The sequence below is a fragment of the Eptatretus burgeri genome, chromosome 15 (genome assembly GCF_056783735.1).
Source record: "Eptatretus burgeri isolate ZD-2024b chromosome 15, Ebu_testis_v1, whole genome shotgun sequence".
NCBI classification, from domain to species: domain Eukaryota; kingdom Metazoa; phylum Chordata; class Myxini; order Myxiniformes; family Myxinidae; genus Eptatretus; species Eptatretus burgeri.
The window spans coordinates 24,590,861-24,602,286 of record NC_140975.1 but is presented as its reverse complement, the minus strand read 5'-3'; the positions used below and the strand labels follow the sequence as shown (position 1 = coordinate 24,602,286).

General features: G+C 43.7%; 1 protein-coding gene across 5 annotated transcripts in view; it reads right to left on the bottom strand.

Moving 5' to 3' along the window:
* Nucleotides 1-4,208: 4,208 nt before the first annotated feature.
* ZFAND3 (zinc finger AN1-type containing 3) overlaps nucleotides 4,209-11,426 on the bottom strand; it is a 155,056-nt gene continuing 147,838 nt past the window's right edge. For 4 of the 5 annotated variants that reach the window (XM_085858363.1, XM_085858364.1, XM_085858366.1 and 1 more), the window contains 2 exons: nucleotides 6,424-6,533; nucleotides 4,209-5,082 (listed from right to left, as the gene is read on the bottom strand). In XM_085858363.1, coding sequence (XP_085714489.1) covers nucleotides 4,984-5,082; nucleotides 6,424-6,533 — 209 coding nt within the window. In that variant the 3' untranslated portion in view covers nucleotides 4,209-4,983. The remainder of the gene's footprint in view (nucleotides 5,083-6,423; nucleotides 6,534-11,426) is intronic. The other variant, XM_085858365.1, reaches the window with a different exon arrangement.

Genomic DNA, 11,426 nt, shown 5'->3' with positions numbered 1-11,426 from the left:
TTGGGATTGTTGACAATACCAAACGAATGCATACGGTACATCCAAATATGGAGGTGGTTGAGTAGCGTGGTTAAACAGAAAACAACCACAAATTACCAATTACCTTCACTCAGTCTGCCCTCGCCACTGCCAGACTCTTACTTCCTTTGCTCTCTGCCCCTACGTTGTTTAGTGTGCAAGAGTTAATGGCGCTTGCCTCACAAAACCCATTCATCAGAAGTGTTACGGGCAGTGTGCCTGTGTGGCCAGCGAAGGCATAATGAATTGGTAAATGGCAGCCGGAGAGGCCCGGAAAGTCATAAATGTCACGCTCGAGGCGCCGCATGCTAACGGCATTAAAACGCATTCCTCTTGCCGCCGAGTCCTCGGCTCTCAAATTTCCTAAGCACTTCCTTATTCTTTCTACCGACTCGTAGATACCCATCAATAACTCCACAGTTCTCAAGATGATATCTTCAAGCTCCCCGTCTCATATAGCTCGAGTCTACAGCAGCACCTGCCGATACAACCTTCTGTGTAAACCTGTGAGGTTTCTTCCAGGCACTCACGCTATGTGCCCCCATTTCAATACTGACCTCTAATAGCCTGTCTTTTATTTTGCCAAAGCTCTGTTGTCTATTACTGGACTGTTTTGTCAATTGTCAGTGCACTTATTTTGTTTAAGCCAGCAATATATTTTTTTTAGGGTGGCATGGTGGTATTGTTTCAAGAGAGAAAGGTGGGGAGACATTTGGTTGATACAGGGAGCATGATTCTCAACATGAAACACTTGAACACAATAAATAATTAAAAGGTGAAACAATAGATGTGTTCATTTGCTTTTGATTTTGGGATCATATTCAGAAAAAAAGGCCAATCAATGAAGCTATCTTAATAAATTATTGTAAACTGTGACACGTAAGGATGCCTCTTGCCTCCAAGCACAATGTGCATAGTGTGCTGGCAAAGTGATAAATTCCATGTCTGGACAAAGGGTGGAGTGAACCTTGTTGCTGAATTTGTCGACAAAGATTGAGACATTACAACAACAAAATTGAATTTTATCGCAAGAAAACACCAGTTGTATAACCAAAACAGATGAGCTTAAACTTCCAGAAAATGTAACCTTGTTATACAATACTCGGTAAAATTATTCTTTTGCATGTTTACAATTTGTATCCCCTCTTCCTCTCCTATGTAGCAAGTGGCTGCAGGGAGCATCATTTTCTGAGGGTGTGGCTGTGCCACTGATGCAATGCTCTCCATAGGTTAAAGCAGGAATCTGCAATTTGTTCAGGGTGCCAGCAATAGCTCACCTACTCTTTTACGAAGGACACCATGGGATATTCAATGTCCAGAAATTAATGGTAGCAGACGGGATGCCCAGCTTAACGACCATCCAAGGGACGGCACACACGTTGACGCCTTGCCCTGCCCGTGAAACACCAGGACGACAAATAATAGTCGAGCCAAAATTCTAACCCAGGCGAGACAGCTCAGAGGCGAATGTGCATACCTCTAGACTGTCCTGCCTCCATCTCCTCCCTCCCCATCCAATGAGGTGCACATCTCTACTGCATTGCTTTCTTCCCAAAATCGACCAACACTGGCAGCGATCCATGACAAGGCACAGCAGCAGGGAGGTGGTGGGGTTAGTTGTTACATTTCCAAAAGCCTTTCTGTACCTGCACCAAGCGTTTACTTCTGAATACTCTTTAAAGAAAAACAATGGCAATCTTTCTTCGCATGAAGCATGCTTAAAAGCTTTTGGGATAGTTTATTGAATGTGTTATAATTATTGCATTCACAACTGTCTTTATGATATCTTTGGTTTTCTGACACATTATTAGCCCACATGCGCGAAGTGAAAAGCGGGTTAAGCAATTGCTTTACTTCGTCTGTCTGTCTACAGATGTCGGTTTCTGATCGAGGAACAACCTAATTTCAATTGAATTTTGAACACTGTAGAACAGAAATTGGAACATGAATCCTGAAGCTCTGAATTTGGCAAATTGCACGGAATCTCGTCCCGATTGCACATTCCCAGAAAGGAGTATGGTAATTTCTTTAGTCTATCTGGCAGTCAAACAAAATTGGAAATCATTCCAAACAGGGAACTTACTGCTTTTGAGGATGTCATAAAGGACACAAACTACAGGCATGAATCACTAATGTAACGTATTAAATAAGGTGGTGTGAAGACGCTGCATCAATGATGGTAAACTTCAGAAATTTTTTTTCTACAACCTTTAAAATATTAATTCTATTTCAATTGAATCATATAATTGAACACTATAGAACACAAATCGCCTTTATGGCACTTTCAATAAAACCTCCGTTTAGCAGTACTTGGACAAAATACAGGATGGAACAAAATTCTCGAATCAGAGGTGGTTGTTTTTTTTTTTTTCCAGGATAGAACCCATGAAGATGGATTACACTATGCAAGACAAAGCTGAACTGGTCTTCTTACATTCCAGAGGTTTAAGCCACAGAGAAACTTGTCAACAATTCCATTGCCGACATCCATCAAAGCCCATGCCTCAACAAGGAACAGTGTCAAAGTTCATGAAATGATTTTCAGAAACTGGAAGTGTGGCAGATAAACGAAGAAGTGGTCATCCACACTCAACTAAGGAACCTGATCACACCATAGATGTTTTCGCAAATGTTGCTGTGAGTCCACTTAGATCAACGAGAAAAATTGGTCAAGAATCGGGAATAAATCACAAGTCTGTTGCACGCATTTTCAGGAGAAACAAATACCACCCTTAGAGTCCATTGCATGCAAGAGCTTCATGGGGATGATTGTGACAGATGTGAGGAGTTTTGTGACTAGATAACAAAACAGGAATTAGTGCAACCTTCGATTTACTATGATATCATGTTAAGGGATGAGGCTATTTTCCATCTCATTGGAATAGTAAACCGTCATAACTGCCACTACTGGGCAAATAAGAACCCCCCCCCCCAGTGGTCGGAAGAGACCCATGTTCAGAATGGTCCGATGGTCTGGTGTAGCATCCATGGAACAACCTGAATCAGACCATACTTTTTTGAAGTGACTGGAACTGGAGAAACGTGTAGCAATGTTGAATGAAGTCTTGGAGCCTTACTTAGACGATATTCCTCTTGCAACGTTACGACATTTATGGTTTCAGCAGGATGGGGCACCTCCACATTTTGCCTTGGTAACTTGGCACGAGTTCGATGCCAATACCAGGACGATGGATCGGTCGACGTGGATCAGTGGAATGGCCCCCGAGATCACGAGACTTGACTCCTCCAGACTTTTACTTATGGGGCCATTTCAAATCTGTTGTGTATGCCAACCATCCATGGACAAGAGTCATTGAAAGAACGTATTCGAGAGGAATGTATCAAAAATCAGGATGGATACACTGCAAAGCACATCATGGATTACAATTTGAACATTTGCTAGAATAAAAACCTTTGATTGTGGAATTTTGTTGCACAAAAACAAAAATACACCATTAACCTATGATTACAGAATTTTGTTCCACCCTGTATTATCGCATTTTACATCATCTCACCCCATCAAACTTGCCGCTCACAGGCCCTTCACTTGCCCTTTTTTTTCCTCAAGACTGTATTCAATTTATTATTTTCAAGTATTATTATTACAATTTATTATTCAAGTAAGGTGTTCTTTGAATTCTCCAATTTAATATGAAAACTAGTCAATTCATATGGAAATTGTATGAAACAATATGAAATTAATATGAAAACCAGTCAAAGCAACTACTTGGCTACTCTCAACAGGTAAGCAAAAGGTGCCGTTTTTACCTGCTTGCTGGACTGAAGTTGCATCCAGCTGATCATGGTGTACAAAGTCTTTCATACAGAGCTCCATGAAATATAGCTCTTACTGTGGGCTGGTGCTTCTGCTTCCCACCTTGTTCCTTTTGAGGCTGTCAAAAACAAGGTCTTCCGCACTATTGGAATCTCGAGACTGGAGGCAGATTCCCATGGAATGCAACTCTCCCACAGGCAGCAGGTTGGTGGGTTCTCTCTTTTATACAAGCTTACATCTACTTTTCCTATGCTCTCCTCCCAAGTATTACAGCCATCACATGTTGCAGGCATTCTTCTTCAAAAAAAACCTTCAACTGCTCAAACTCCCAAGGTCCAGGCTGGTTGCCCCACCTCAAGAGGGAATCCCTCCTCCCCTCCATATAATTTGAATACTGAAAAAAATGAGCACCATCTTTTTCAAAGGCTAGATCGTTTATTTGAGGACACTGATACTTTATAGATGCCCAACTATGTACAAATCCCTGCTATTACCAAACCAGCAAAAGCAACTGGCCAACCAACCCATTGCTCATAAAACGCCTTGCTTGGCTGCTCCTGTATAATAATAATAATAATAATAATTATAATAATTATAGTATGAACATTAGGCTGCTCCAAAAGAAGCTGAACTTCCAGCTTGCTTTGTGACTTAATGGCCTTTTCATTGCATTACAGCCTGGGAGTCAATGCAGCCAAATTCATGCAGTTAGAGGGTTACTAAAGGTAGCCTCATAAATCAACAAGTGAAATGAAGAAGCGGCAACTCGTCATTAAATTAATCTTGCTATAGTGTGACACAAATGGTCACGACGACGACAACAACAACAACAACAAAGCGACAACGTTAAATCAAACGCTTACATGGATTTACAGGAAGAGGGTGAAATCGAGAGAAACAGAGAAGCAAAAAAAGAGAGGGAAATTAGGAATGGAAACTACAGAAGAGTCTGAGCAATATGGCGTACAGGAAGTAAGGCATACAGTAAAGTCGTGAGGATTATGGTTGAGGGATAAGCTGGCAGAGAGACAACAGGAAGATTGGGAGGGTGGGGTTTACAGGAAGATTTATTTTCCCTTCCCTTCCACCTCAGTTGGGCTGAAGATGGTGAGTGAGCATTAAGTCACTGTGTCCTCAACAGCATTCCTCACCGAGGCGCTGGAAAGAGCGCCCGACACGCTTCTCTGGCTTCACCATCCTGCGAAGGGCCTCCTGGCGTCCTTCTCCCTGGTGGTCGAATGTGCAACCGTGCTGTTCTGGAAGGCGGTGCAGGCCACAGAACACGCGCTCTGCACATGCAAACAAATACACAACTGATCAACATACTTAAAAAAAAGACCATGCAATAAAGGCCAAAGAAACAAATCAACCAAAAATATTAAAATAAAACGACGACATTCAACAAGAACGGAACCCGGTAGAGCGCGTAACACTGCCAGGCTGAACACTTTACGTTTTGTAGCCCAATGATAGGCTGGATCTGCATCTGGACCTTAACCAAAATCTAAATGGCTTGTTCTTGTCACCTACCCAACTCATTCACTAAGTTTTGTCATAATCCATCCATAACATCATGCTATACATCATTTTTGGCCCTATCTCTCAATGGTGCAGAATCACTTAAAAAAATTTAATTGTCACGTTTTCTTGGCAATTCAAATGTGTTGAATTGAGTTTCCACAATTTAAAAATCAGGATCTTCACCAAAATCGAACACATTCGTCCTTGTCACACACCCAACCTGTCCATCAAGTTTCGTCCAAATCGGTACATAACTTTTTCAGATATCATGCTCACAGACAAACGGGTGAAAACGTAACCAACGTCAACCTTCAGTGGTGGAGGTAGTAACTATTGGCATCTGTGTTAAGTCCCCTTTTTTTATACTTCTAAACAGGAAGGGAAAAAAAAAGGTGAATTTTCACCATTCCTCCTCACTATTCACAAGATAAGCAAGCGGAGCATAGATGCAAGTTTGCCATGATATCATACAAGCTTTACATACAAGGCCAATACTACAAAGCATGTATCCCATAAAGCTGCGGTACAAACAGTACAATACAATATCTTAGACTCAAGAGGTCTTATACAGAAACCGTGTTTAGTACTGTATGAAACATTTTTGCCCTTTACACAAAGCCAGCACACTATTGCAATGTAGAGAAATTCAAAAAGTAAAGCACAGGTGGTACAGTCAGAAACTTTCAGATTTCTGAATGGGGTAAGTGGACATGCATGGTAAGAGCTAGTGTGAAATAATCATGCTAAGTAATATCTACAGAAAAGAGAAAGAGTCAACTTTGCGGCGTAATTCGAGTGGGTGGAGTTTTGAGGTCAGATTGGGAGGGTTGACAAGTCGGATTACTTTGGATTCAATTTTGTCCAGCAAGTAGTATGGGGAGCTGGAACTTCCCCAGATGTGAGAGCAGTCCTCTATACAAGGACACATCAATCCTGTATATAGTTGAAGTAACTGTTCAGAGGAGAAGAATAATCTTCGACATCTGAACAGGACTCCTAATAGCTGAGAAGCAAGCAGACTTAGCCATTTGTGTAATATGTGGATTCCAGATACTCAACTGAAGGAGGCAAGAATTTGTAATTTGTCAAGGGTACCAGCGATAACTCACCCCTCTTTGTGAAACAAGTGTGGGATCTTTAATGGAAACCAAAAACCAGGGCTGGTAAACGGGTGCTCCGGTTAAATGTCCATCCGATGCACGGAGCACACATTGATGCCCTGCATGTATAACACCAGGATGACAGTTTATAGCCGAGTCAAGATTCAAACTCAGGCTAGCCAACTTCAAGGAAATACAAAGATTAAAAAATCCATAATTTCAAAATCAAGATGTAGGTTTCCAAATAGTCAACCACAACAAAACAAAGTGTGGTGAAATGAACTCATTTTTTCCAAGTGATAAATCCTACAAACGAAAAGGGCGATTGTTATATTTCGGGTCGAGAGGAAATGGGAATTGGATCATCCTACGATATACTATTTTTGTTTGCAGGTTGCAAGGGTCAATGAGGAGCTGGCAACACTATCTTGCAATGTTTTTCTCTCCACAGTCAAATGGACAAATTGAGGAGAAATCGCTCCTCTTCATCCTGCCCCACCACCACTCTTAAGGGTTTATCTGTGTTCTATCCTCGAAATGCTGGGTATCAAGCAAGGTAGCAGCACGCATCATTTTCAGAGTTGTTTTTTATGACCTCGGCCAGGGTCAGAATCAAACTGCCGACCTCCCAAACTCAGAACAGGCACTCCAACTATTATGGCACTGAGTATGGTCCAATTATTTTAGTTAACAGTATTTAGATCGCGTTGCTTGGATAAAATATTACAAATCCACTCTGAACGAGCTCTTATGGCATTCTACGGGTCACTTATTTCACCAATGAAGGGGAACCAAAATCTGTTATTTTTGCCACAACACACACATCAGCTACATTTCCGCTTACACTTTGCCGAGAGATTTTAATTATGGCGTACGACTAATCAAAACCGCGTAATCTCGGACTTCAAATGCCGATGCCTTTCACTCCACCATGCGTCGATTCAGGCTGTCTTTCACTCCACAAGTATTTCACACAAATTGCAGGCCTCCTTTCACAAGCAATTACCAGCACAACTAATGTCGAATTCAAACCGGCTGTCCTGCTCAAAGACGTCGTTCATCTTTCCCCCTCCTCGTAGTTCACCCCCTTGATTGTAGCATCTCGGTGTTGTCCCACAGCCCCACCGGTATGTCGTCAAGTCGTGGTCTTGCTAATACCATGAGCTTACACTTTGTGTGTAAAAATATATTGCAATCGGAAACAGGTGGAATGAAGAAAAGAAGGGAAGAAAGGAGAGCAAAGAGAATGGAAGGCGAGTTGCAAGAGAAAATGGAATACAATTCAGAAAGAATAAGGATATGGAGGTGGAAAGCAAGGGAGGTATACATGGAACATATGGTGTGTGGGTGGGGTGGGGCAGGGACTGATTAAAATCCAATGTGTTGTGCATTTAATTTGTTTTTGACTCACTAACACACAAAAAGCTTGATGCCTGGTCCTTCAAAACCATTTTGGTAAATCTCAGTGCGAGCAGAGGGTCAACATAGAGAAGTTGTGTTTGGAGAGGAAAATTGCAGTGCCTAATGAGCGTAGCATGCCTGATAGTTCAAGAAGCCACTTGTCTACCCGCAAGAGTCCATGTATTACTGCCAAATGAATAATTTCAAAGTAGTTGCACATTAATGGCCATTTCACAAAGCCCTCAGACATCGAAGCAATGTGCTTTCCTGCATTTTCATTAAAGGTACGATAAAATCAATCTTACGCATGTCATGCTTTGGCTGCACTGTACTTAATTACAGAGAATACATTCAACAATGAAGCATTGCAGTTCATGAAAATAATACACATTATCTGTCACCGAATGCACTAAAAAATAACCAAACTGAATGAGAAAGAGGCCCAAGAGGCAGTTGGAGAGAAGCGATGCCTGTCAGGGAGACTATCCCATACAATCTTTAGATGGGATTATGCCATTGAATGCTGTACCCTCACAGAAAACAAATTAAGGTGCTGCTCTCTTTATGAGCAAAGAGTGCTTAACCTAGGAAAACAAAGGTTGATTCATTGGCCTACTTTTGTGTTCCCATCTGAAGACAGCTCATGATGCTCAGCATTCAGGTTCAAATCTCATGTACATATATATACACAAGCCGGTAGGTGGACATGGGTAGTCGATCAAGTCAAATTTAGTCGTTTTTCAGCTGTTACTAGCTAACAAAAGCGTCCATAGCAACGGTTCTTTCTCACACATAACTAGGACATACCATGAACCTACCATACCAGTTTCATGTATATCTGACTCATAGTCTCTGAGATATAACGAACTTCGTTTTTTTATTGTTTTCGACCAGGTTCATTCAAAGTCTATCTTCTCCGACAGTTTTCATAGGATCCGGCTGGAAATTTTTGACAATATGGCTGAATGTACTGCCCACAGTCGCTCGTGGCCCGATTTTTGATTTTCGAAAAAATAAATTTTTGAGATTTTTTTTGAAAATTTCAAAGGTCCGTTGCGAAGCAACGGATGGGTCCATAGCAACGGTTCTCATTTGCACACAACTAGGTCATGGTATGAACCTACCAACCAAGTTTCATCGAAATCGCCATTGTATTAATGGAGCACTGGACCGAACAGACATACATATCGAAGGAAATACTGATAATAAGGGAAGACTAGATTGACTACCCAACATATATACAGTACCAGTCAAACGTTTGGACACACCGACTCATTCAAGGGTTTTTCTTTATTTTTACTATCTTCTACATTGTAGAATGATTGTGAAGACACGATAACTATGAAATAACACATATGGAATTATGTAGTAACCAAAAAAAAGTGTTTAAGAATGACCCTCCCCCGCAAAGAAGAAGAAGAACCCTCCCTTCCCGTGATTCAACGGCGTAAACAGGAATGACGGTTGGGGCGGTTCTGGCAGAAAGCAACGTAAACAGCCCCCACTCGCGGTTGCGGGGGGCGGTGCACGAGGGCGAATGAGTCATGCCGGAAGCGAGCCAGGGCTGAGAGGGATAAGAGGGGGACCCTCTGCTTGGCTCGAGAGAGATTCCAAGGCGGTTGTTCTGGTGCTGGTTTGGCTGTTGCTCTGCTTCGTGGCCTCATCTTGGTTCGGCTGGCTCTTCTTGGTGCGTGGAGCTCTTCGTGGTCTCTGCTTGGTTCCCGGTTTGGTGCGACTTCTTGGCCTCATCTTGGCCTGAGTAGCCTGGTTCCCTGCTTCACAAAATGGCCTGTGGGATGACATTGCTATGTGCTTTTCTTTTCCTAAAGAGTCAATCAGTCCTGGGCCATGGTTTAGTGTAAAATTATAAGTTAAGGTTAAGTTAAATTGTACATGAGTTGCGCCCCCCTGCATGTGTGTCTTAGCGCCGGCAATTTATTTAAGTCGTCTGCATGAGTGGGTTTGTTTAGTTAGTTGCTCAGCCTGTAGGTTATTTATTTTTGGGACACGAATACACGAAATGTCGCACTCAGGGATCCGAAGATAAAACGTACTTGGGGAAACAAGTGTCACACATGATTGCACATGAAAATTCGACGACTTGGGACGAGTCTGTAAAAAGGGGAGGGGGTAGTGTCATGGGCGTGGAAATTCGCAGAACACCATAAAGGTCCTTAGTTCAGTTATATCGCTAAGTCCGTGTTCAGTTAGATTTCCCCACCGTTGTTTCATGGGGATTATTCGTATCGGCGGGGCTGTGATCTTTGAGTTAGCCTTTATTCTTTTGCTATCGTTATTTTGGACCAACCATGATCACCTCACCACCAACCTCCTTTTTACAAGCACCCAACCACACCACCCTCACGACCACCACCCAACGCCAATCACGCCACCAGTACAACAACCACACCCCCAATCACCTTCTCCACACCCACGCTACAACCCTCTCCGCATCCTAACCGTCTCTGCCATGGAGAAAGAAGAAGGCGTTCTGATAAGGCCACGGATTTTTCCTCTTACTTTCCCGCGCTTCGGGACGGGGGAGAGGTGAGTAGAGTGAGAAAAGAGAAGCGCTAGGATGATTGCTTCGAAAAAACCCGACCCACGAGGGAAACGCCCCCCTTCTGGAAGTTTCCCGCAGGAGCTGGAAGGAGGGCGGGGCGAGAGGGGTGGAGCGTGGGGAATAAAAAGGCACGAGGGATGCAGCATAGGGAGTTGCTGTAGTGGTTGCGGTTGTTGCTGTTGTGCTGCTGCTGCAGCTTGTTCTGGGGAGAATCGCGAGGGGGAGCTGCTGCTGCTGCTGCTGGAGCTGTGTGGATGTCAGGGCTCGTGTCAGAGTCGGGAGCTTGGACCAGTCAGTCGGTGGAGGTCCGGGCGTCGCGAAGGAGACGTGGGCTGGAGGCGCAGCCCTGCTGTGTCGCGCGAACCTGCGCGTTCGTGTGGGGAGAGCCGGAGAGAGCTCGCCTGCCACGCGGAAGGCCTGAGTTCAACCGCGGCTTCGCTAGCTGCCGTGGGGACGGGACGTCGCGACTCACCCCAGCAAGGCACCACGAAGGTGCAGGTAACCTGCAACGGTCTCGTGGGGCCCTTTCGGTCACCAAAGCCCCACGTTATAAAGGCCCACGGGCCCAGTCTGACTCCCTTGTCCATGAGGGGGTATTTCTTGCTTTTCTTTTGAGTGAATGTTGTGGCGCCGAGTCCCGTAAGTAAAACCTGCTTAAGTGATTGTAAATAATAACCATAGATGGTTGTAGTGTTTTTACCTTGCTCGTGTCTTCTCCCTTTTCTTCCTTCCCCCCTCCTCCCCATCAATTGCATTACTGTGCACGTGTGTAAATAATAAATGTCCTTGTGTGAATGTTAACCCGTTCGTCGTGTCAGTTTCCCCCGATTGAACTGCTATCTTGCTCTCGGAATAGTAGTTGGTTTTTGAATACCGATAACTGAATCGGGTCCGGCGAGGTCTGGCGATAATACCCTGCTCGGTTATCCCAGAACGGAACGGACCGCTTAAGCGGTTCGTGTCCAAGCAGGCCTTCGCCGAGGTACGGTCTCTCGGTAGGTTACCAGCGCGAATACTTAAGGCGCTGTCACGCCTTGACGTTTTAGCC